General features: G+C 40.3%; 2 protein-coding genes across 6 annotated transcripts in view; one reads left to right on the top strand and one right to left on the bottom strand.

Moving 5' to 3' along the window:
• The window catches only part of TBC1D9 (TBC1 domain family member 9), a 54717-nt gene extending 45998 nt beyond the window's left edge, over nucleotides 1-8719 (top strand). The window contains exons 17-21 of the mRNA XM_069779625.1: nucleotides 2834-2899; nucleotides 4142-4228; nucleotides 5146-5220; nucleotides 5359-5459; nucleotides 6414-8719. Coding sequence (XP_069635726.1) covers nucleotides 2834-2899; nucleotides 4142-4228; nucleotides 5146-5220; nucleotides 5359-5459; nucleotides 6414-7139 — 1055 coding nt within the window. The 3' untranslated portion in view covers nucleotides 7140-8719. The remainder of the gene's footprint in view (nucleotides 1-2833; nucleotides 2900-4141; nucleotides 4229-5145; nucleotides 5221-5358; nucleotides 5460-6413) is intronic.
• Nucleotides 8720-13903: 5184 nt separating this feature from the next.
• On the bottom strand, nucleotides 13904-25772 carry ELMOD2 (ELMO domain containing 2). Of its 5 annotated transcripts, none has more exons than XM_069779612.1 (9): nucleotides 25627-25772; nucleotides 25178-25325; nucleotides 24299-24327; nucleotides 22837-22931; nucleotides 21876-22005; nucleotides 20821-20939; nucleotides 20099-20167; nucleotides 18745-18878; nucleotides 13904-18321 (listed from the first exon to the last, which is right to left on the bottom strand). In XM_069779612.1, the coding sequence occupies exons 2-9, from the start codon at nucleotides 25320-25322 to the stop codon at nucleotides 18164-18166; spliced, it is 879 nt and encodes a 292-aa protein (XP_069635713.1). In that variant the 5' UTR covers nucleotides 25323-25325; nucleotides 25627-25772; the 3' UTR covers nucleotides 13904-18163. The 5 variants fall into 5 exon arrangements, with proteins under 5 accessions (XP_069635713.1, XP_069635678.1, XP_069635687.1 ...); XM_069779577.1 differs by having other exon boundaries at nucleotides 20806-20939; nucleotides 25627-25771; XM_069779586.1 differs by having other exon boundaries at nucleotides 20806-20939; nucleotides 25623-25768.
• Nucleotides 25773-26498: the final 726 nt, after the last annotated feature.

Genomic DNA, 26498 nt, shown 5'->3' with positions numbered 1-26498 from the left:
CAGGTGCCTCTAGGGCCTCAGCTGAGCAAAGATGGAACAGCCTAGCATATTCTTCTGTACGTTTACTCTGTGTCGTGTTACTGCAGTTTCAAATAAAGGAGTGATCTTGATTAGTTTGCTCTAGGAGTTGTGCTGCTCAGAAAGGGTTGTCAGCCCTGGTTATGAGCTGTTTGGGGTATTCACTTGTGGAGAGGCTCACCTGCACCCTGATACCATGCTGGATTATAGCATGTCAGTTGTTGACTCAGGATACTAGTAAGCTAGAGCAATTTCCCCATAGACTCAAAGTGGCCCCCTGCCTCCCATCATGTTTTTTCAATACTCCCTTTTCAGAGCATGCAGGTCTTCCACCCCTTCAATGACTGCAGCACTCGCCACAGCCTTGTGCAAAAGCTGGCACCATGAAAACTTTGTCTCTCAAGGAGTACTTGAGTGTATTATTTTTTTTCCCTGAAAACAGCTTTTCTCCAGGCACAGGTTGCAGGAGGATGTTCAGAAAGCAGAGTGTTAACCTCACCACTCCTTCGATCCTTTCAGGAAGCTAAATGCAGTAGGAACACTCCACACCCCTCCACCTATGTTCAAGGGAGGGGCAACTGAAGCCAACACTTTTATGTTGCTGCTAAGTTTTATGTTAACAGAATAAGGTTCTAACCTGTTTAATTACTTTGTTAATGGCCTCAAAGACGACGGGGAAAACTGTGCACATACAACATTATGCCCACAAAAGACATGATGCCTGCATAGTGTTGGCAGAAGGATAATAGTCCAAAGGGGGGCTCAGTAAATATTGTTCCTAGTCATGCCATGAAAAGGGGTGTGGTGGTCAAGCCCTGGGAAGGGTAAGAGCAGATGTGTGTGAGGACATTGGTTGCAGCATGAAAGTGACAGCTTTCACTGTTGCTGTTTCAGGTACAAAGATTCAAAAGGTGTAGTCATCCTCTCTTCCAAGCATGGTTTCTTCTCTTGCCACAAAGTAAATTTAAAACTTCTGGATAAAAACTGGTGATGCATCATCTGAGACTGCAAAAAGACAAGACTTGCTGAAAGTTGTTGAGGTTTTAAGACCTGTGACTCCAGAGTGCCAGGAAGGGAGGAGGTGTTTCTGGTTGGGACTACGAATGGTCTTACCACATCCCCAGCGCTGTTCACAGGCCCGCAGCAGGGTCATCTACTTTGCTGTTCAGGGATGCAGGGGCCATGCAGGAGGCCACTGAATTCTCTAGGCTCTCCTGTGAAATTATCTCTGTACTGCAGCATGCAGGTCAAAGTAGTGGCCTGAGCTGAGGTATCCACCCATACAAAGGTCTCCCCTAACTCTCCATAACAGGGGCACATCTACCAGAGGTCTGTTCTTCTTCTGTTATCTTTATGAATGTAGCCTAAATTTTTTTATTGTTTAATACAGCATCAATCCTCATATCTTGGGTAGCTCACTGCAGCTAACTGTCAGGCAGTTCCTGCAAATTGCCGGTAGACTGTTCTTCCCTTTGTAAAACTTTCTGACCTTTCCCAGCGGAGACCCAGAGGGTTGTCTCTGAGGGAGTCCAGATAACATCTTTGGTAGACTTGTCCCACTTTGTGTTGTCTTCATTCACATACATTTTTTGGGGGAAAAGGGCCTGGCATTAGGAAGCACACACAGATTCATCTCAGGCAAAAAGTGAAAAGCAGTAGCGGTTGAGATTTTTCAGTTGTCTTCACATCTGGGGACAGGGAGAGGAACAAGCCTACATGTGTCACCAGATACCCTGTGCCCTGAATCCTGTTTTGGTGAATGCATCCCTAGCCATTGCTGGAGGATGCAGAACTGCAGTCCAGTCTGTGTTTTGGTTATTTCATGTCACCTTTAGCAGTGGGGCACTTCACGTGGTACCTGGGTGCATAACCTAAGACATAGTTTCACCAGAAGAGAAAGCATTATCTGCACGGTCGGTTTTGTGCTTAAGAAGGACCAAGTTGAAAGCAAAATGGCTAACATAGACGTACTTAATTCTTTGACCTAACAGCTGTATTTATTGTAGTCTTAAGCTTTATAGTACACTGTGATTGTTAGTATTTGCCAAACCACACTTTGTAGTTTGCATAGCAGGAGTTGACGTGGTAGCCTGTAAGGTAAAATAATTCTCTGCCTAATAAATGAAGGTTAATTCATTTATGAATTACTTGTCATAACAAGTAAGATTTATGAAGAAGTCTGATTACCGGTTATTTCAGTACTTTAAAATTAACTAATAGCTATTTAATTAATTGGAAGGAGGGGCTACAATAGACTACTTGGATTTCATACAGCTAATTCTAGTCTACACCAGAAAGGAATAGGGGTTGAGGTGGATAAATCACTAGAAAGTATTGCCTGAACATCAGTTTAGCCCATGGCTAAGCTGTGATAAATGCTGTTTACTTTAATTTCTCTCTCTCTTTTTGGTAAATATCTTACTGTTCTAAATCATGTGATGTTATTATTGGATCCTCAGATCAGCAAGTTTGAAGTCCACACAAAAAGGTTATCTTAACTTTCAGCTGGAGGCCTTTCTGAGTGGTAATGTTGTGATCATAGATTATTTTTGAGCATTATAAAATACACATTTAATGAAGGACCCAAGGTTGAAGTACAAAATTCAGGGTAAGGTGATCTGTGTTCTCTTGCTATTTCTACTGCAGACCATATGATCTCAGAAGTCAAGTGGTTGCCTTATGATCTCAGGGTGTAAAGGGAGTACAGTGCTTCCCAGAGTGAATATAGCAGCTTCTAAAATGAAATATTGTAGCAATAGTAAATAGAATGGCATAGAATGTTGAGTATTAACATACCATATATGATGCTCTTTAGGTGCAGCATGCCATGGAGATCTTACAGAGAAGCTGAAGCTACTGTATAAAATGCATGTTTTGCCTGGTAAGTAAATGATGTCAAAATAGCTGCTGTCTTGTTGAGAACAGAAATTTGGAGCAGAGTTGTTTATGACTAGCTTTCCCAATTAAAAATTACTTTGTGGGGATTATTGTAGCTGTTTATGCAGCAGTAAAATAAGAGAGCTTCCACCATAACCAGACATGAATTTGGAAAGTCTGAAAGTACCCATGCAGCCCTCTATTGCTCCGGCCACAAACAGGCCATTTATATGTGTCTCTTGCCTGTTTAGCTGGGGTTGGTGACTTCCTCCATGTGTAACAAATACAGTGTCCTTCAGCATTTGTTACCATAACACACTTTATTTAACAGTGAAGCTAGCTTAAAATGTTCCTGCATGCCCTGGCTACTCGTTCCTGTCCCCAGGCTTTCTTCTTTGTTTCCCTTCTGGGCTGCTACAACTGTTTGCAGAGGAAAGCTCCAGATCGTTTCATAGATGTGTTTTCCAGGGAGCTGTACAAACTGTTGGACTTGGCGAAGTGAGAAAGGCAGTTTAGGGTGGAGAGGGGATGGAGACATCTCAAAACAGTTTTGCCCCTGAAGAAAATAATGTCCTGGAACTATATCCTCTCTGGCTTGTCACATGTGTGCCATAAAGAACCTATTGCTGTCCTCGCTGCAACTGTTTGGGTAGTGTAATTCCTGTGCACATTTACATCCTCTGGTAAAGATACCTAAAAGCTTTGAGAGGACATTCACCTTCATGTGCTTTGAACATTTGTCCCTGATTGCTCCCAGCTGGCTTTGCTGGAGGTAGGCTTGAGTGATTCACCAATTTAACTGGGGAAAAAAAAAAAAAAGAAAAATTACTGAACTATAACAGAAGAGATCCGTTTTTAAGAATGCAGCTTCTGGTCTTTGGGGACTGGTAAGCTCATACCAAATCATGACAGTCTGTTTCCAGCTAGGAAAGGGTTCATACCCTGCTTAGGACATGCTGAGCTGCACAGAAGAAAGTAATGGAAGTAGACATGGGAAGATGGACAAGCCAGCCTCTGAAAGCAAACAGCTACTCGTTAGTCAGACATTATTCGTTATCGGGAAGGAGACAGTACAGGTCCATTTGTTCATCTCCTGTGAGCTGAAAAGACATGATTCTTAAACTCTCACAGCTTCAGACTTTTACTTCTAGAAACTGATATTCTAAATGTATCCATGGAAATATGTTCTAGTTTTTAATTAAAACAGTGGAGTTTTTAATGAAAGAATGTTTTTTGTATTGCTTAGATCCATCCCCTGAGCAAGAAGAGCCAGACTCTGCTTTTGAAGCTACTCAGTACTTTTTTGAAGACATCACACCAGAATGTACACATGGTAGGCATCTTTTGTCTCGGACATAAAACTATGAGGTAATGCATTTCAAACAACATGTCTTTTTAGGAAGCTACTTTTTTATTGGATTAAACTTTGTAAGTGAAGTATTCTCTGTAAAAAGAAATATGTAGTCTTTGTATATATCTTGATATCCTTAGAGGAGCAGGCATGCGTACACTAAGAACTCCCCTGGATTGTGCATTGCAGAAGTACTCTCAGAATAATGTCATCGGTGTGTTGCAATAGAAGTAATTTTGTGATAGGAGCATCATCTCCTTGATGGAGAATAAGAATAAATATATTGGCTTTCAAGATATATTTGGATCAGAACTTAAAATATTCTAAAAAACTGAAGCCAAAAGATGTATCAAAATGTAGTTCAGCAGTTTGAAATCTTTTTGTGGCCTAATGAGAACCTGGGTCTCATCGCTGATGTCTTAAATGGCATTCTTTTTCTTGAGACATTTGATGTTAAGTTTCTCTCTGATTCAAGAAAAATGTTGCCCGTCCTTCAGGGGGCAACCCTACAGGGGGAAGGAAGGTTGTTTGAAAATACAGATAAGAATTAATGGACTAGAGATGGCAATTTCAAGTCCTGATAAACAAAAGAAGACGCACTAATATAATCACCAAATGTGTATCATGCTAGAAGCTGTTTGTGTTGTGGTAACACAGGCTAATTGTACTACACAAACAAAACCTAAGATGGTCCCTGTCTTAGTATTTATATTATTAATTATATGGAATTTGTCAGCTGATTTAAGAATAGGCAAAAATCATTATTTAGTCCTATCCTTTTTACTCTGCATTTTCTGCAGTGTAAACATTTTCTTTATTTTGCACTGGACACATGAAAAATATGTATGTATCTAAAACTCACACTGATCTCTCTCTCCCCCCACCCTTCCACTTCCTAGTTGTTGGCCTAGACAGCAGGAACAAACAAGGAGTAGATGATGGGTTTGTTACAGTGAGTCTGAAAACAGACAAAGGTATGCATGGTGTCTCCATTTGAATTAGATCTTTCATTTCTTGTAAAGATGTTCTTTTAGAAAATGGGGAAAAAAAGTATTAATTTAAGGTTTCTTCATGGACTTTTCCTGCATCTCTGGGTAATTTGTTGACAATAGGCAAGAAGAGCTCACAAGAGAATCGAAATTATCTGAGAATGTGGAGCCAAGAGAATAAATCCAAAGCAAAAAACACAAAGGACTTGCCCAAACTGAATCAGGTACTTCTGCTGACAGTTATTTATTTTTCATTAACTTTAAATTTTCTTCATATACCCATAAATATTCAATACATTAACACTGAATAGAGGTTTTATTTTGAGGCAGATACTTTTTTTACCAGAGCAGCAGTCAGCTGATTACAGAAGCTAGTTATTTTCAACATACTGTAACTGGCATTCAGCTCCCAAAACATCCTAAAAATGCAATACAAACATGTAGGAATGAGAACATATTATTTTGATCTCTAGACAAAGGGTGATATGACACTGAATATCACCAGCTAGCTCATAATGTCTGATACACACTACCTGAAAAACAGCATTTCATGTTTTGTAATTTATACTGTCAGTCTCACTCCCCTTAGATCCATAGCTGCTAAGGAGGAGGAGACCCATTGGGACAGCTGTTTCCTCCAGAGCACCTAGGGAAGGTTTATTCCCCATAGAACAATGCTTCTTACTTACGGTAGCCCTAAGCAAATCTCCCTCCTACTTAATTTGAGAGTTTTGAATTCTGAAAGACTCGCGTCCAACTAAGTTACCACTGTGAATTACAAGAGTGCTGCAGGTCTCTTATTTTGTTTTTCATTACTCCTTGTTAATCAAACCCCTAGTTATACTTAGCATCATTCCTACAAGAAAATCAACCAAAATGAATGCTAAGTGTCTCACTGCTCACCCTCTGTTGCCCTCCTGTGGCTGCAGAGAAATAAATTTGTCATACGTTGGAAGAAACATCCAACAGTTTATTCTACATAGCTTTAAGAGAGGCAAACATCTGGCTGCCCAGACATAGAAAATGCTTTCTAGACTGCACCTAGATTATTTCCAATTTCAGTGTAATCACATAAACTATTGCATCATACCTCCATTCCAGACTTTTTAAACTGATTTAGTAGATCTCAGTCCAGTTTGTTTCCTCCTCTCATTAATGTTTCCTCCCTCTGTGTTTAGGGACAGTTCATTGAACTGTGCAAGACAATGTACAATATGTTCAGTGAAGACCCCAATGAACAAGATCTGTACCACGCTACCGCTGCTGTGACAAGCTTGCTTTTGGAGATAGGTGAGGTTGGTAAGCTCTTCAGTGCGCAGCCCACAAAAGAGACAGGCAGCAGCAGTAACAATTGCAGCAAAACTATTCAGAGCGAGCTGTTTCAGAAGAAAGAGCACCAGCAGTACCCCCTCGAACAGCACAAGCCATTCCAAAGCAGCCTTGTCACCAACGATGAGGAGGCTGTTTGCACCGACAGCACCCTGGGCATGCAGATGGAAGACATTAAGCTCGAAGACTCTTCTCCCAGAGACAACGGAGCCTGTTCTTCCATGCTCATTTCCGATGATGATACAAAAGATGATAGTTCGATGTCCTCCTACTCAGTACTGAGTGCAGGCTCGCATGAAGAAGAAAAGCTACACTGCGAGGACATCGGTGAAGACACCGTTTTGGTACGGAGCAACCACACCACTTCTCTTCGTAGAAGCACTAGCATTGACAGAGACTGGGCCATTACTTTTGAACAATTTTTAGCCTCCCTTTTGACTGAGCCAGCTCTGGTTAGGTACTTTGACAAGCCTGTGTCCATGATGGCTAGGATTACTAATGCTAAAAACATAAGGATGATGGGTAAACCAATAACCTCGGCCAGTGACTATGAAATCTCTACTATGTCGGGATAAAAGGCAGCCGGGTTTTTTTATTTATTTTTTTTTTATTCTGTATTTATTAGTACCTGGCACAGGCCCTGGTATTTTCAAAACGTGATTGTTTTCACTAATGTGAAAATGTTGGGGTGCAAACTTAACTATCTTGAAGTATAATCACTCTTTCTGTGGGAAATGTTACACAAATGCAAATTTTATTCAAAATACAGAAAAAAAGTAACAGTTGTCAGTGAAGTGTGTGTATTATTAACCTTGCTCTCAATATAAAATGGTAAAGATTAGTTCTTAATTTCTAAATGTAAACTTAATGCCGATATTTATGTGCATTTTTAAAATAGACATATAGAGAGATCTCATTCTTGGGGGAAAAAATGAACAGAACAGGAAGTACCTAAAATTTAAAGGGACACTGTCAACCTGAATAGGACACCAGGTGAAATTAAGTTCCAGGCAACATCCCTGAAGGATAATTTTATTTCATATAACTTTTTTTTTTTTTTCCCCAAAGAGGATAATGGGTTTTAATGTATGCTTCAATTTTATTTTTTTTTAATATATGAAAGACCACTTCAGTGACACCTGCCTGGCTCCTAACTTCCTCTGCTTGAGACTGGTACGCTCAAATAAAAGCGAGAAGTCCATCCCAAGCCTGGCTGGCACATCAGGCAAATGTGGTTAAATGTGATGATTTCAGCTCCAACAGAAGGCAGAGCCCATTTGCCTTTCCCTGGGTTCAGCGGCCTCTGGCTGCACCAAACCCAGTAGAGAGAAAGCCCTTTCCCAGCTGCGGCCACCAAGGAAAGACCTCCAGCATGACCCTGCCTGGAGCTGCATTCCTAACCAGTGGACTTGGAAGCTTTGCTGGTGTGCTCCAAAGACAGTGTACGCAGGTCCCAGAACAGATTGGTAGAGTCTCTTTTTAAAAATTGAAAGCTGTTTTTAAAAGTTAAAAAACATATATGTATACTTCTAAGGCTGGATCTACAGCATATATAGCTTAGCTCTTAAAACTAACCTTTACCACCAACCTATTATATCCTTGTTAGATTAAGAAAATAAAAATCTGTATTGCATAAGTCTTAATTTACAACAGTGTAAAGTAGCAGTAATGAAAAAATCTGCAAGATAATGTAACTGAATGTTTAAGTCTTACTGAGAACACTGTCACTTTATATAAAATGAATAGTATCCTGTATCAACTTACTGAATAATATGTTAAAATGAAAACTGGAGCACCTGCACTTTGAATCCTTGCTTCTTTTATACAGATATTCAGGATTTTTTTTAAATTTTGTTAGCTGTTTTTTAATTCATATCTGTTCAGTTCAGGATCATGCCTACATACCTAATCTTTATTTGCTATTTTGAGAATATTTTCTGTAGAATACTGTTGATTTTTTTATACTCCTGTATATTGCATCCATGTAACTTGCAGATTTTTTAGCAGAAGCTATGTTTAATTCTTTTGTTTTAAAAGAATGCTTTTAAACTGTAAGATGAAGTGGCTTTTAACCACAAATAGGTAATGTGAACAAATAAAGTACACTGCACAGATTTGATTTTTAACTATTAAAGTCAAGCTAGAGGGAAAAGTAGGTGGTGGTGTTTTATTACACAGACAAATTACTTTGGATCTTCAACACCAGGTTTCAGAACAAAAATATTTGTTGTTCCCATGCCTGGTTTTGTTTAACACTTGAATGTGTTTAATCCCATCTGCAACAAGCAACCCATGCAAGCTTCTCTCACCCTCTCCAATTTCATTAAGCAGTTTTCCCTGTTACGCTCACATTTGGTGACAACAGTTACTGCTTTTTAAGACACCCAGATATTTTATGACCCATCTATGCTTTGCTATAGCTCACTGGGAATGCTTCTAAGGCTTTAAACATTAGAATGTTTTCTACAGGGTACTCGTAAGCTGAGATGTCAGCCTGAAAACCGTGGCAGTGACAGAACAGACATGGATGTGCTCTATTCAGTGAATTACGTTTTGGAAACTTACCATCTATTCGTGTGTATATAAAGTTAATTTGCAAAACATGGCTGTTAATTTCTGAGCACTGCTTATATATCCCTTGTCTCAGTCAGTTTACTGTTCTTTTTTTTTTCTTTTGTTGGGAGTAGAGTTCTTTATAATTTAGCCATATGTAGACCACATATAGCAGTATGAAAAAGCAATATAGTCTTTCTGCATATGAGACTATGCGGATTGGTTTACATGTGTATCCAATAACGATACTCATCTGAAGCTGTAATCACCATTTTGAAGAATATGACTTTAACTTAAGATGCCAAGGCCAGAGCAGGCTGCTTTATGGTAATGCCTGGCAGCTGAGTAAGTTATCACAGAAGACTTCAGCACTAAGGGTTAACATCTTTAAGCGGACTGTTGACCTTTTTTAAGTTTGCAGATCCCTAAAATATTTCTCTTTTAGGTGGTTGCCATGGCCAAGTGAATTTAAGCCTATTGGCAGTCTTCCACACACCCCTAGAGATGCACAGACCACAGATGAAAAACATTTCTTTATCTTACAAGGGCTTGCCAGCTTTGCTCCACACCCCACTCATGGGGCTGGGGGTACAACGTATCATGAAAATTATTTTGCTGTTACAGCTCCTGTAATGAGAAGAGGCATCCACAGGTGGATCTCTGGTGTAACAGGAGCCATTTTACAAGGCAACTTTTTTTGTTTTGCTCCAGTAGCCTTCCTTACCTTCCTGATCATGTCAACAAAGCTCCCAAGGGTAAGCCAGGTCATCTTTAAGAATGGCTTTGCTGTAGGGAGCAGCCAGGTGAGCTGATTTTCTCCAGGTTTTGGGGGGTGAGGCAGCTCACCTGACTAGGGCCACACCAAATGGCCACCTGGCAGTTGCCTATTTGATGACAAGATCTGCCGTGACCTGCTCTTTAGTAGCTGGGTGGGAGTTGATGAGAGGAAAGCCACAGAAGAGTTCGACTGACCAGCATGCAGTGATGTGAAAACGTGAGTGAATATTTTTGAAGTCTTATCTGTATGCGTAGGCATGCTACACAAGCAAGTCGGTATGGCTTTAGATATGCCTATGTCTTGTGCTTTGTATGCTTTGAGATCGAGTCTCTTTAATCTGTGCACTGTAGAGTTTAGTTAGGTCTGTTAATCTCATGGCTGGGGAAAAAAAAGGAGGATCTTTTTACTCTTCAGAGCTGAAATTTGTGACTGGACCCTGCCATGTACTGCTTTCCTAGCTTGGTAGGAGCCTGGTGGCAACAGGGTGCTGCCTGCCTGCCAAGAGACAGACAGCAGATGATGGAGAAGTGGGAGGTTATTTTATAGAGCTTTCTCTATTAAAAAAAAAAGAAGCCATAAACAAACATTCTTCTCAAGTTTTTTTCCAATCTGCCTTTCAACTTACACAGATGCCGATAGCATATGAAAGTTCAATGGTACTTATTTCCTTCATTGTAGCTTCTTACAGCTCCTGAATTCTAGGCGTTAGAGCTGAGAGTTGTGTTTGAGACTTGTGAAGGTCTGTTTACGTGAGTTTGGGGCAAGCAGACGGAAAGCGTGTTATGTGATGTATTTAAACCTACTGAAAATTTGATATCAAAACTGTTGTAAAGAGAAAAGCACCTCAGGGGTTCTTATATAGTGACACTGGAGCTTCTGTTGTAGTAGAAGTCATATGCCAGGTGGTGTGTCATAAATTAAAATAGCAGAGGCTGGTATGGTATATGTGGTATAGTGTGTAAGGGAGCCGTGGGAGAGAAAGGGAATAGCCTTAAAGCAGTTGGTCAAGCAAAGAGATGGTGCTTTTGCTTGGAAAGCTGTGCAGCCGCGTCTGCTTCCTCCGCTGGGTACTCTCCAAGCTTCTGGATCCATCCTGCCACAGGGTGTTCGTTACTAATCTCTAGTCTTGCAGCAGCATTTTGAAACTGGTGGTAATTGGGTCTCTCGACAGTAGGCGCGATACAGAAACCAACAAGAAACTGTTGGGAAGAGTTTGAATTCCATCAGGATGCTTAGAGGAACAAAACGAAGCTGGTGCGTAAGCACTGTAAGCCTACAACCTGCCTGAATGGAAAAGCACTAGGTCAGAGAAGGCACCTGTGGCTGTACCAGTGTATTGCAGGGAGGGAGCACGGCTCGCCAAGTCCCCACCAATTTGGGTTGAATGCACGCTGATGAGTTCCAGTGCTGTTAAGTCTCCAAACTTCTGGCATACCTGTGAGTGACTTAACCATAATCTCTTGTCTGTTCCAGTTCTTGGTAATTCAGTAATAAGGAGGTACTCGGTAGCTAGAAGATGCTTTTTATCAAAAATGAAATATTAACTGTAAAAAATACTTGATGCTGTTGTATCCATTTTTGTAAGAAAAATGGACTAGTTGGACTTAGACTAAAGCATCTGGAAAAAATGAGAAAATACTGAGGAATAGCGTACGGGTTGGTGGGTGAGCTCAGCCCACGGCGAAGTGTGCCTTAGTATCCTGGCCTTTTGCTTAGCTAGAGCTCGAGGTTCCAGCGCCCGGGGCCTTCCTTCGGACCCTGCCATCAACACCTGAGGTGGCGCGAGAGGGCTGGTCCGTGAATAGAGCTCACAAGTTTAGATACACACCGAGGTGCGACGTTATAGCAGGAAGGAAAGGGAAGCGATTTTTTGCTATTACTGAGCCTTATCCTCTGGTTGGAAGAAAGCAGGGGGGCTTTTTTATGCTGTTTCTATTTCTTCCCGCTACAAGATAGTCTCAAGTCAAAGGTTATGTACTGCAAGTGGCAATTGTGACTTTTAATGCTCATTTAAAATGCTGATTTATTCAACAGTGAAAATATAAATTAGCCCGACAGCAAATAATTAGAACAAAGCTGTGGCAGCGAACATTACATTGGAATATGGCTAATAATAGAAATGTGTGGCACATGCCGGTATCGGCAGCATCGCTGGGTACGAGTGTTTCAGTGCTGGGAATACAAGGGATGAAGTACAGGAAGTTAGTCTTAACTGCAGTGCGAGATGCTCCCAATAAATGCAGGTAACATCTCAAAGCATGTCACAGCAGAACATAATTTAACATGGTTCTCTTTTCTGCGGTACTCAATATCTCAGTTTAAATTTCCTGAATAGCTGCTTCCTCATCCCATTTCCTGAAGTAACTGGTATTTGCATAACTGACCAACCTTGACGTTTGGGGTTTGGAGGAGTGGGGTGTTTCTATAGTGCAGGACCTGCTCTATGCTTTTGAAGAAATAAAAATTGCTACAGGTGAGATTTTGTAGATCTCATGTAGTGGCACGTTGGTATGTTAATAAATAGAAGTGTTTGGTCTCCAAAATTCTAGAGTAGAAACAAAGGCTACCTGAGAAATGGACATGGAACTGAAAAATCAAGTGAATTATTTAACGTAGCTTGTGTGGAGATGAAGGCATGGTGGAAGATACAGAGGTAAAAATATTTTCATGGCTTAAAAAAAAAAAAAAAAAACACACCACATATCAGAGTTTCTCTTTCTCCGGAAAAGTTCTCCAGAGTTCTTCTCCAACTCTCAGTTTTGTTCCTGAACTTTTACTCTCCTGAACAAAAACACTTGAGTGAGTTAACTCCAAGAGTTAACTTCCAGGTCCTTCAAACGAAATCCTTGTAGTGGTTTGTTGGGTTGGGTTTGGTTTGGGTTTGGTTGGTTTTTATGTTGGTTTGTTGGGGGTTTTTTAAAATTAAAAACAGAGGTTTTTTTAAAGTCAGGATTTTAGGAACAACTGAAATAAAGCAGTAATGAATCTCTACCACTTGCTGCAGAGTATGGCAGCCTTCCTGTGTAATATTCTCTTACATTCCATAATCAAAATCCTGGTCCATCACAAAAGAGAGCAATGTAGTACTCTAGCTAAAGAAACTCAGCAAAACTACTCTCTGCCTCCCTCCAACCCAATATGCTTTTGGTATGTGCTATATATCAAGGAAGCGAGGTCTATGTGCTGTAGCATGGACCAAAAGAATTTGAAAAAAGGGATGCCGCCACCTTTCAGGTCAGGTGTAGGACAAAGCAAGACGATGGCTAGAGAAGCCCCTGGGCAGGAAGCCTTTCCCCTCACCTCACGCCAACGCCACTGGTCTGGGCCATATGCCCTAGCTGTGACTTCAGTTAGGAATAACAGCTTGACAAAGGTCGGGGGGCGAGGGGGCGTTAAAGGCTGTAACGGACACAACTTCATAATATGTGTCGAACTCGGACTTCCCCATTGCAGAGTTTCCGGTTACAATAGATGTAAGATTTCAAGTGGACTTGCATGTAAGCATGTTTTCTGTGGTATCGGACTAATCTTGAGAGTTAAAAACAAACAGTCTTTGTATGGATCTTGCCATCAGATTTAAATCTTATCCCTTTCCTATGGTGTTTGATCTAAGGTACATATCTTGAATGACTTAAAAACTAGAAAACGTAAGTGAGCCAGCTAGGCTTTGTTCCAGCTGTTGTTGTGTTTTCCAGTTCAGCTTCCCTACACACCTATGGTCTGCTGCCTGCCATTTCAACAGTCTCTGCTATAGCATTATTCCCTAATAATGCATTTCCTAGGCACAAACACAAGCCCAGTATGAGAACCAGAGACCTCTAAAAAAAAAAAAACAAAACCAACAACAACAAAAAAAACCCACACCCAAACCAAATGTAACTACACACAAAAAAAAAGAAGATAGGATAAAGCTTTCTCTCACAGCACAATGCACAGGCATAAGAGCATGAGGCTAACTGGAAATAGTTACGTTTTCTAGCAGGCCATAACACACTAATGTTGACAATATTTTGAAATAACTCGCTCTTTATTTGTTACCATTGTAAACATCTCTTTCTATTACACAGACATCACAGTTTACGTTATTGCTTTTATATTGTGGAAAACACAAATTTCTATTAGTATGCGGCTATCTAAGCACAGTGTGATAAGAAGAAACTGCCCACACGCTGTCTTGGGCTGTCTTTTTTTTTTTTTTTTTTTTTTTTTTTCCTTCTTCCCTAGAGAAAGACAATATACAGACTGGCACAAGAAACATCAGTCCAAAGATTGATCACCATTGTACTACAGCAACACAAAACAAGTATGACAGGTTACATCTTTACCACACATTCACTAGCAGTATTTTCAAGAATACTGACTGCTGAACTCCCATCTAACTAAATACAAACTTTTTCATCATGGTAACTCTTAAAACAAAGCTAACAGGTTTTTTTTTGTGAAATGTTTGTTACTTAAACTAGGATGGAAAAACTGGAAAATGAATGCTTGGGGCTTTGTGTGTGTGTGTTTAATTTTTTGTTTGCATTTTGTTTTGTTTTTCAAAGAGTGGAAATCCAAACCTATTTATCCGAGGTGCTTAAATTGGCCCCTTTTCCTATTGTCCTTTAGGACAAAACACCCTATTCTTTACACTGCTGTATCAGATGACAGCAGCACAATCCGTTTAAAAACATTCTCAGTTTCCTTCTTCCTAAGTAGCACTGTCTTCAACTCGCTTTCCAATCAAGTTGGTTACTTACGGAGCACTGTGTTTACTTATTGAAGGACTAGATTTTACTTCTGCCTGTGGTAAACTTCTACTTATCTTCAGATTAATTTGTTCAGGGAGTAGCACCGTGTTTCAAGCATACACTAAACAACAAAAGTGGAGGTAGCTTGTTAAACAGTTGCTACAGGAACAACAACAACAAAAAAATTAGAAAACCACCTTTTTGTCTTCAGTTTTAGATTTTTTTTTTTCTAAAACTACTATTGCATATAAGTTTTCACATAGTGAATGCTTTAAAGAGGCAGCAAGTTAGAAAACTAACAGTACTTGCAAATTCTAATAAGGTAATACATACTTTAAAACATGACAGTTAATAAATAACAAGAGAATTTACTAAGGTTTTAGGACTCTTAGAATAAACCATGAGCAACAAATTCTGATATTAAACAAATTGATTATATCAACTTGCAGAAAGGTGGCCTACCTCCATTCTGAATCTTGCATAACCTTAGGATTGTCGCCCTACAACAGAGTTAGTATTAAAATACCGCTGACTAGTAAAACATTGTTCTTCCCTTCCCTAAAAACAACTTTACTGTTTTCCATGTATTTTCTAGCTACCACCATAATACAATTAGCCTACCACTGGTGCAAAAGAGGGACACCCAGTACTAGTCTACCTATAGTGAGTGACTTCTAGACAGGACTGGCCTACTTGATCATACAAAACTACATGCAAATTCTAACCGTTTACTGGGAAGGTGTATTGAAGCCTAACATAAACATTCACTTTAATTACTACAGGCAAACTAATGCATTCCTGTGTATCTCACTCATCTGATTTGGGTTACTTTTGGGGTTACTTTTTTTGTTTGTATACTGCCACAGTTTGCTCCCAGCTCACAGTTTGATTTTTAAAAAAGAGAAAAAAAACCAAAAAGCTAATGAAGATGCATCTCACATTGGGCTCAGTCTACATTCTACAATAAAATGTCTTCGGTGTGTGATAGGAAATCTGAAACTTGATGGCTGGGCTTTAAAAGCTTCAGCAGTAGTTAAATGTCAGTCTGCTAGTGAACAATGAGCCAAGTGAAAGTTTCAAGGCTGGAAAGAGGAGGGCATAGATTATTTTTGCACCTGTTGTCAAAAGGAAAAAAAGGTTACAAACTCTAGCACAGGGGAGTGTTTCAGAGAGATGGCTCAAGCAATTTTGTTACTTGCTTGCAAGCAGTAGATGAAAATAAAGAATGGGATTGCCTTTCCTGATGCTGCTGCTAAACATATTGGGGTCACTTCTGAAATTCAACATCAGTCTCATGTTGCTTGCAAAGGAGATCTACAAGCAATAGCAAAATGAATGAAGGAAGACAAACACGACAGAAGCTGGGGCTAGAGAGTAACAGACAACTAACCTCTCTGCCACTGGGAAAGAGTCCACTTTCAGAGCTCTATGGCAGGACCTGACTCCCAGAACACTCTCCACAGGATCTCAGCTTTTTCAGTGGCAAGAATTACAGGACTGAAGTACCTGGGAGTAGCAGAAGAACTAGGCTTCCTGTGGTCAGTTTTATATCTAATCTAGTCAGTTTAGCTCTTCAGCTTACAAGCCATGGCATAACCATAAATACTCTCCCTACAAGCATATTCAAGTCACTTTTTTTTTTTTTTTAGTAGAATAGCATCAACCCAACACAGATGAGATGAACCCTTCTCTACCCTGCACGTGTTAAACTTCAGAATTGTTTAACTCTTGTCTATACCTAAGGTATCATAAAAAGGAAACAGAACTGCATTACCTCCTACATACATACTGTCTACCCTGGTCAGGAGCTTTCCCACAAATAGGAGATCACCAACATTTAAGGGATCAAGAGCAATTGGATGGATGCAGTGCAAGAAGTCACTAGTTACACAATACAGACTCACAGAATTACTGAGGTGGGAAGGCGCCTCTGGAGATCACCGAGTCCAACCCCCTGCCCAAAGCAGGGTCACCTGCAGAAGGCTGCTTAGGACCATGTCCGGTTGGGTTTTGATTATCTCCAAGAAGGTGTAGTATTACCTATTATAATAATACATTTAATACTTATGTAGTGTAACATCACTCATTACAAAAAGGGGTTTGTCTTTTTTTCTTCTCATGTTCAATGTTTGTATTCTTCAGGAATCTCTTCATGATTAGTCATTGACTAGAAGTTAACTAATTTACCTGAGATGATTTAAAAAAAAAAAAAAAAAAAGGCATGAAAGCTTCTATTAGCATACAAATTTTGTGCCACTGTGTGCTATTTAGGTATATACTGAAAGAGTCTTTCCCAAATAACTCAAGCTTCTAAGGCTACGATCTGGTTACAGAATCAAAATAAAACAGTGATTGAATAAAGCAGAAGGCACTTATTTAATAGTAGGTTTTAGAAAATGAAGTGATGGTCATACCAAATCTGTTTAAAGTTGCTTTAAGCAATAATTAGTCACAATATAGATATTTAGTCCTATTGACTAGATTGTCTGAGGTTGCCAAGATTAAGGAACACGTTGCAGTTGCATCCCTTCCATGGAAAATACATCTTTGTTAGAGACTTGTACTCAGGTGTGAATTTATTTTCACAAAATAGGGACTGCAGCTGCAATAAAGGTTTTTAATGGCTGAACTTTATAAAAGGGCCAAACTAACTCTTTTGTACTTCCCACTGAGAATACCCCATTAGCTGCTAAGAAAGGGCTGACAATGGATACAAAGGCAAGCAGCCTGAGCAGCTGAAGTCAGATTAGAAAGAACTGAAATTTTTTACAGTAGGAGTATTTTTAGAATGAGTAGCTTTAGTCTGAGGATCTGATCCTCACACTGGTGATTTGTGGTTCCTTTTGTTTGTTTGCAAACTAAGCTTTTTCCAAGCATTGGAATTTGCTGGTACAAATCCATAGATTAAAAAAAAAAACTTCCTTAGCCAGAAGTAATTTCTGGTAAGTACACTAGTATGTTGATGGATTAAGCCTCTTCTCCAAAATCATAAGTGACTAATACGTTCCCTTCGTGGACCTCTTCATTAGAGAAATTTAACACTGACAAGTGAATGATCAACTACATGTACAGAACCAGAACGCAGGAAGTCTAAAACCAGAGTAATTTCAACTAAAAGAAGCTTTTAAAAGACAATTAACAGTCAAACCTATTCATGGAAAACATGATGCGTTATAAATACCTGCTTCATGTTCCTGCACCAAGAAGTATAAAAGAAATTGTGAAAGCAAGTGATCCAGAGGCTCTTGAGATTTGTGGGTTGTTTTTTGTGTTGGTTTGTTGGGTTTTGTTTGTTTTTGTTTTGTTTTTGTTTTTTTTTTTTTTAAAAAGGCTGTCCTTTGGAGAATAGCATATAAAGACCTGTAAACAGAGGTTGATTGTCCAAGCTTTCTTAACTGAATTTTGATTATTTTTTTAAATGTAAAAAAAAAAAAAAAAAGTTCTACTGTTAAACAGTTTTTGGTGAAACAAGCAAAACTTCTGTCCAAATGCGTAATTCCACTTTTGATGCAGAACCTCATAGACAGCAGAGGAGTTAAGGTTTCTTTGTGTTTTGTAAGGTTAGTATCGCATCACAATCCAGTAGAAGTCCCTTAATTTTTTCATGGAATTTTTCTCTGTACTGGTTGAAGTGCATAATGCTTTCTGGTTCTTCTTCAAACCAGAACTTGTCAAACTCATAAACCAGATAACCTGTGAAGAAAATAAAATACAGATCTGCAAAAATAACCTCCACAATTTTCTGCCTTGATCTAGCTAGACCTAGAATGATCCTCTAGACTCTATTCAATCTCTTAAAGTAGGGACTGTCCCATCCTGGTCAACAGCAAGCTTCTGGACACTGTAATAATGAATAAAAAAAACAAATCTGCAAATACCGAGTTCTCAGACTCCAGTCTCTAATATATAGAAAGCCATCCAAATTTATCCCTTAAACGTACATTTCTGTACCACAGTGTTTAAGCATCAGGTGCATTTCCAATACCTGATCCAGAAGATAAACAGCTTGCTCTGGCAAATGAGAAAAGAGTGGAAACGCACTCCAAAAAACCTAAACTCTACCTTGTAGGCCTCCCCCCGGTAGTAGTCCATACTAAAGAAGCTACAGATACTTACAGTAAAACTGATGGAAGTGCTCCATCTGTGGCAACCCAAAGACCATGTTGTACAGATGAGACTTCAAAGCACCATTCTTAAGCAAGCTGTATGCCATTTCTGTCAGATTGATTCCGACTATTGCATAAGAATATCTGCAAACACCAATCATAGGTCACATTTTACCTTATGGATCGAAGGACTTAAAAGCTTCCCTGAAACAGCCTGCATTAGGATAACTGTAAGAGTCAATTTTCCCTATGATACTTGTTGACAAGCTGACTCCAGCCTACAGACCGGTCCTTCCATTCCCTGGTGCATACAACCATGTATGTTATTTAAAAACGCTACTTTCCTATACAATAGTATGGCAAATGCCTCCATTAGGCAATAATGAGACGGTAAGGCTTATAAACATTGACCTCAATTTGCTCCTTTGAAATCATTAAATCTGCTGGAATATTAAAAATCGGACATCAAAAACATTGTTACAGTATAAATGGAATGGCCATCTCAGCCTGGTCTTCCAAGCTAAAAAAAATCTGGTTTTCTATTGCATGGTATTGAAAGTACTACAACAGAAATCCTTAAAGGACTGTTAAAATGAGTGTTTCTGGGGGAAGGGAAAAATAAAAGGATTAATTTGTGTCAGTGATATGGGTATTTATTTGATCTAAATGTCTCGGATATCCTATTCGTGACCTAGTTGCACAAGGTAATATTATTTACAGTTGAAGTCATGAAAGCCTCCCATTCTTGGTAGGTGAACGAGTTAACTGGGGACTAGATGGATCAGATTATATACACAGGTTTACCAGCTTTCTTCTGTATCTGACTGGTTTTAGAGTGTATTTCCCTGTAAAATGAGCTAAATATTTTAATATGCAAAGTTTTACAAAATGAAGTTGAACAACAACAAAACATCTATTTTTATATACTTATTACAGAACAGAAACCTAGCAAAAAAGGGACCTTAAGAGATAATCTATACCATCCCAACACAAGATCAGTAAGAAGGCAAAACATAAGTATTCATTTCTAAATCTAATCTAAGCCTATTACAAATAAAGCTAACTATGATGTTAAAGGTGTTCACTGTGTTAACCAAAGCCGGTATTTTGCAACATTTTTGTCTAAACAAGTCTATTCTGAGATGGCGGGGAGGGGGGGGGGGGCGGGGGGAAGCTGCACATAGTTCCCAGCCTGAAATTGATTTCTGTGTTCTGTTTCTCACACCTTTCTACTTTGGCCCTTTTTTCTTCCTTTAATGGAAAAAACCACAAATATTTTCCTGTTTACCTTCAGGACACATACTTGCAGTCTTCACATGAGCTCTTACACAGAACAAGCCAGAAAAAGTCATATAGAGACTTACCCCAGCTTTGGGTGATTTGAACGAGAAAGGATCTGACGAGCTTCATTGGTGTAATGCTTACTAAAATACCTGTCAGTTTAAAACAGGATCTTCCATTACTTTTTTTTAAGTTCTTATTAAAAAAAAAAAAAAAATTAATGTGTTCAACATCAAAATGTATAGCTTTAAACTAAAGCTGAATAATACTCTGTACTGAAAAATGGCACAAAATGAAAACCAAAGAAAAGGTAGCAAATGGAATTCTATTCAGCATGAACTAATACAGTAAAAAAAAAAAAGATAAAAACCATTGTGATCTGAACATCAAATATTAAGTTCACCCAAGTCCACAAAATACCTTAGCAAAGTTATGCAAACCTGTTTATTTTTCATGACAGTAATGAATTCAGGAATTTCAAAAGCTTTTGACAAGTTACTTTCTAAGTTATAACCTATCAAATCTATCATATGACAACAAAAAAAAATACAGCATCTTGGGCAACTTTCTGTTCCTCCCCTCACTTGTTGGTCTCTACCCAACCACACATTTACAGATGTGCAGCCACTAGACATGTTGACTTATTTAGAAAATACTGTTTTCCACAGTACAGAAGCCACCATTTCTATTTGCTTCTATTCAGTCTTTATTACAAATAGCACTAACTAGAGAAAATTCATAGATATTGAAAATTAATTACAACAGAAATTAAATACTTCTTTTCACTTACACCAGATTCACTAACCCCAGCAGGCCCATTCCTCTGAAGTCTGTTTTGGGATCATCACCTTGGAAGCCAATGTCACACCACTGCTTGGTGATTCTGGCCTTCAGATTCTCATGAGGCATCAGCAAATTCCAAAGCTGCACAAATATGCTTCCATGTTATGCACAGCTGCTAAAGTATTCCAAGTCACATAATTCAGAACACTTGCTGCTGCACATTAGAAACCATTCACCAAGGAACAGGATACAATCTGCATGCTGTTCTTTTTCTATTAGTGTCAATCTGGAGTCATACTACAACGGCTTATTTCAGCAATTATGAAAATTATTACATTTAACATTAAATGCGGTAATTTCCCTTCATGGGCAAAGCCACTGTATCAATACCAAAGAAACAAAGCCTTCTTTCACTTCAGAAATTAATTTAGGCATAATTTTATGATAGGACAGCTATAAACTGAAACAAGTGAACGCTTCCTTAACACGTCAATGTTGGGACTTGCATAGCAAGTTGACATAATTATGAAATGCTAAGAAAGTGACAGGCTAATATATTTGCACAGTAGAAGCTATTTTAAAAAGCCTCAAGCAGTATTATATTATTTGCTCACTATTATTTATTGTTACCTAAAATACATTACTGATAGTTTTTATCTTCCAGCATTAAACTATCCTCTTTGACATTGACTGGGATGCAGTAATAAGAGAACACTGGTGTCTTTTTTTTCATTTAGTAATTACTGGTTTACAAAGTTAGAGATGTGCATAAGGTTAAATATCTCTTTAGTTATGATCCTTCAGTGACCTGTTACAAAATTATTTTGCTACTTATATGTTGTTGTTATGTGTGATTTCACACAAAATAATCCCAGTGCAACTCGAGTTTACTAATTTGCTTTGCATTGATGTTGTATTTTAATGCAACACTTCTATAATGGCTTACCAGTTCACAAGTAGAAAAGAGCTTTAAATAGGCCAGCTGGTAAGAATACTACCAATAAATTAAGTTCATTCAAGCTGTTGGACTTGGAGGAAAAAAACAAACAGCTTTTGTATTTAAAAGATTATTTTCACCTCAATTAACTGTTCCTCGTGTTCTTCGTTATCTGAATCATACGGGACCTTCCTCAGATTTTCCACATTCAAATAAAGTTTTTTATAACCTGATATCTGCAGTAAGGATATATGCAGATTTGTCTTAAACCTGAAATAATAACAAAACACCACACAGAAGCTATTAAAGAGGTGTAGTCAGCCATAAATTCTTGCTTGAACTACCAGATAAGACCCGTCTTATGTCAATGCAGTGTAAACACTAGAATTAGGAACTGCTTTATGTTTATCCTTCCAACTACAGCATATTCATTAAGTATACTGCTATATGGATCTTATTTCTACTTAAAAAAAAAAATAAAAACCAAACCAAAAACCTCTAGGTGATTCCAGTGCTGCACAGTCAGGCCCTATTCATTTAAATTATGGAAGAAAAAAATAACTTGGCTACAATCTGTGATGACACAAGAGAACTCCATATATCATCCTGGCCCCTGTACCTCCACCTACCAAACTTTTTGTAAGTCTTAAAGTGAAACTTTGTCAGAAATACCTACAGCTTCAAAGAAGCATTTCATGAAACTTTAAAAATGTTGACTATTCACAATTTTTCCTCTCAATTGCTCATAATTACTTATGCAGATGAATGCAAACAGTAATCAAGCATCACTATACTCTCAGATATAGCTAAGCAATTATTTCACGTAATCAACCTATGAAATAATCATACTACTTAGAAACAAGGAGTAACAGAAGGGACTTGCAAGATAGAGGTGCAGTTATCCCAAATCCATGTCAATTAAAATTTTGCAATTTATTTTCTAGAACTGAAGAGGACATAACCATACTTTATTTTCAAATTTCATTCTAAAGATTTGTGCTGCATGGTCTAAATATTGTGTCATTTTAAGCAACTGCAAGAACACACAAAGAAGTCAGAATTATCTGCCACGAAGAACTTATGTTCAGGTTCCAAACGTACCCTGTATCCTTCTGTTCAATTTTCTTTTCTTTCATTACATCTCTGACACACTTCTCCACTTCAGCTTCCTCAACATGTACAGCATTTCTTAAAACCTAGGAAATGCAGTAAAAGACTTCATGAGGAATGCAGAAATTGATCATCTACTTTATTCTTATTTCTCAACATTTGTATACCTGCCATGTTTGTATCCTTTACCATATGAGGAGAACAGTCAATTTATTGCAAACATTTACAATAAATGGGCTCAAATCACATATAAAAGATCTGCCATAATTACATAAAACCATGATTTGTAACTTTGTCAGACTGTAAACAACATTTACACGGAAGTCCCCTAAAGAATAAAGAAAAAGCTTGAGAGTTGCCTAGTCTAGGCTCTCGTTTGCTTTCAAATGCCGAATTGAAACATGTTCTTCCTAATCCAATTGAAAGAAACATAGCTATCGAGGAGCAAAAGTGATAAACTTCAGTAAGGAAATAATGCTTTCCAATTAGGACACAGTGAACTAATGAAGTTGAAGTTTCAATGCTCGGGCAAAACAAAAGAACTTACTGTAAGATACTGCTATTCTGCAGTCTTCTAGAGTAAAGGGCAAATACTAGTAATGATAATTATATGCTGCTCACTTAAAATCGCTTCACAACAATTTAACTTCATCTTCTCAATTTTTTATGGTCACAATGCATTCTTTAAGGCAATTCATGCTAACACCAAAGCAGCTTCATTTCAGTAAAGCAAAAAGTTAACTCTTTTAAAACTGAACATTAACATATTTGATACAATCATTTAATTAAGAGATGCTAAAAGACCCACCCATACTGTCCTCTCCTGCAACAAAGACGCTTGTGGCAGTTACTAATATTCTCTCTCAACATCACACTGCAGTGATCAGCTAGAAAAAGGGAGAATGCAATTGCCTCACTGTCTAAAGAGGATAAGTTTTGCTCAAGACATACAAATTTGAGGGTTTAAAGTGTTAGCTTACAGCTAACTGCTACAGAACAATTGGAATGAGCTTGTCAGTTAAATGTCTACCCACAAACTGGCATTACTTTTTTTTTTTTTCAACAATTCATGACACTACTGTATATACTGCATTTAATTGATTTATCTGTATCACACTTCTGGTTTCTACAAAAACAGCAAGAGAGATTGCTGTGACAGGGAGAACTGACCCTCTCCAAGAACAGAAGCTCTGTATAACGACTTGTCTGACTCTCGCTGCTAAAGAGCAGGTAATCTTTCAGAGAGATGGAAACAAACATTTGAAGGGACATGGCGTGATTTTTGAGAAACCTTGACTAACCCCAGCATACAGAACCCAAAATGCTGTTCTCTCCTCTTTGCCTTTTATTCCTCTACTTTCCTCCACCCTCAAAAAGTAAATGCACGTGTTCTTTCCTGGGATCTGTCTCTGAAAGAAGGTTTTATTACAGTTTCATCTCTAGCATCTTTTACCTTATTCTTTGATGATTCCAGCGAATGTTCTGCAATACAAAAAAAGTAAACGTCACAGTTAAATTGAACCGAATTGTTTTAAATAATTGACAATGGGTGTTCTTGTGGTGTGTAAGCATTATAAAATTTTGCATCTCTTTTTATACATGTAATTAATCAAAAATTACTCAGTCTTAAAATCAACGTGTATCAGGTAACTGAAAGTCTTCATTTACACAGATTTATAATCCTCGAGTTCAATGCCGAGAATAGACTTGGATTTTTTAAAACGCTGATCAATCACATGTACAAAAACAAAGACATATTTGAAAAGGTGTGAAGACAAAAGCACATCTTTTGATATTTTTTCCATTCTTAGAACCGTTTTTGTGTTTATTACTGAGGGATAAGGACGCAAAGTCACCTCCTCAAGCTATTGTTAAAACGGCAAAATCTAGTAGTTTCTTAAATTACTATTTTGGATCAAAATTCTGCATCAAGCAGAATTGTGCATTTAATCACTTTTCCTCCCCTCACCCCCCAAAAAAGTGCATTCTTGTCTGTTCTGCGTGGCTTTTTTAACAACAGGACGGTAAAAAACATACACAAAGTGACGGGAAGACCCTGGGGAACAATACAAGACTTCTGATTCACTCTTTTGAAGCCAACTGGAATTACCGTCGCAAGCAGGCAAGGCAACTAGCCCTGGCATTCCGATTTAAAATTCTCATGGAAGAGCCGGGAAGGAGGGAAGGGTGAAAACGCGGTGCAGGGGAGGGACACCGCACTCGGGACAGGTACTGGTTTCCAACCACTGCTTCTGACCAGGTTTCTAAAGCTCCAACCCAGTCCCCCCCGGCTCGGCACCCTTCCTTACCTATGCTCAGCACCCTTCCTTACCTACGCTCAGCGTCCGCTGCGCACCTGCCTTCGAGCCCTCGAAAACGCGCTGCAGTTCGCATTTCCGAGTCAGCAGCCTCAAGACCCACTTCAGCCAAAACCGAACGTAGTTGCTGTACAGGAACCCCCAGAAGTACACCAACATCTTCTGCGTGAGGAAAGCGAGACACCCCCATCACCACCACCACCCGCACCCCTTAGCGGGAGGGTCCCGACGAGACCCGACGGCCGAAAACACGCTCCTCACCCTCCTCCTCTGGGGATCGGGGGGCAGGCAGCCCCCCCCCCCCAGGCCGGGTCCCCCTCAGCCCCGCGCCGCCCTCACGAGCCGTTAACGGTCAGCGCCCCCCCCCCCGCCCCTCACCGCGAGGGCGGGCAGCCTGCCGGCGCCACGCCCCCCCGCCGCCCCAGCCCCGCCCCGCGGTGAGGGGAGCGGACCGGACACCTGCCCCGGCAGCGCCGAGCGCCGCCGCCCCGCGCCCACCGCGGCGGTGGTGGTGGCGGCGGCGATTTGGCGGTGGCGATTTAGCGCCGGCCGGTCGTCCCCCGCATCCTCCCGCCGGAAGCCGCCTGCCGCCTTCGCCGACCTGGAAGTGATCGCGGGGCGGAAGTTGGCGGTTGGGAGGGTTCTTCCCCGTCCCGGTGGCCGTTAGCCTGAGGCCCCGGCCGGGGCGGAGGAGCGCTCCCCCTTTCCCGAGGCTGTCGCGGCGCGGCTGCACTGCCCGCCCGCCCCGCTGAGGGCCGGCGGGAGCCCCGGGCAGGCTCGGCCGCTGGCCGGTGCGGCTGCCTTCCGTCTGCGAGCGCCTTTCCCTTCTCAGGCGACATCGGCTCCCGGGCAAAGGGCGACGGGAGAGACATCTCGGGCTGGCTTGCGGCCTAGCTGGGGTGAAGCACCTCCCGCCCCAAGAGCACGGAGGCTTCGGCTGCCGGGCCGGTGTCGCAGGCGCAGGCCGAGGTGACGGGCGTGCCGCCCTGGGTCGTGGCGCAGAGGCCCTCGCCCGACATGTTAGCCCCTCGGGTTGTGCCCAGCGCAGGCCCCTCGGGTTGTGCCCAGCGCAGGCTCGCCAGCGGGGACGCGGCGCTCCCGCTTCAGGGCTGACCCCGGCGCTAACCGGGAAGTTGGCACAGGCAGCCCAGCTCGTACCCGGGCCAAAAAATCAGTGTACCGTCTCACTAGTTAACACCTTTGGCTCGTCGGTGATGCCTTAGGAGACACGGTTGGAGATGTGTGCTTGTTCTAAGCGTTCGCGAGGCCGTGCTCGGAGGCTTGTTGCTCGCCTCCGCTACAGCTGAAGGCAAGGCTGGTCGGAAAGGTGTTACG

This window comes from Haliaeetus albicilla, chromosome 1, assembly GCF_947461875.1.
Source record: "Haliaeetus albicilla chromosome 1, bHalAlb1.1, whole genome shotgun sequence".
Taxonomy (NCBI): Eukaryota; Metazoa; Chordata; class Aves; order Accipitriformes; family Accipitridae; genus Haliaeetus; species Haliaeetus albicilla.
The sequence above is the reverse complement of the archived record's forward strand: the minus strand, read 5'-3'. Positions and strand labels throughout refer to the sequence as shown.

Coding starts and splice junctions, on each gene's coding strand:
- ELMOD2 (XM_069779577.1), bottom strand. CDS start 25,322: ATGTTGGTGTACTTCTGGGGGTTCCTGTACAGCAACTACGTTCGGTTT. Junction 20,940..21,875: donor ACGAGGAACAGTTAATTGAG/GTGAAAATAATC, acceptor ATATTTGTGCAG/CTTTGGAATTTGCTGATGCC. Junction 18,879..20,098: donor TCAAATCACCCAAAGCTGGG/GTAAGTCTCTAT, acceptor TGGTGTTTGCAG/ATATTCTTATGCAATAGTCG.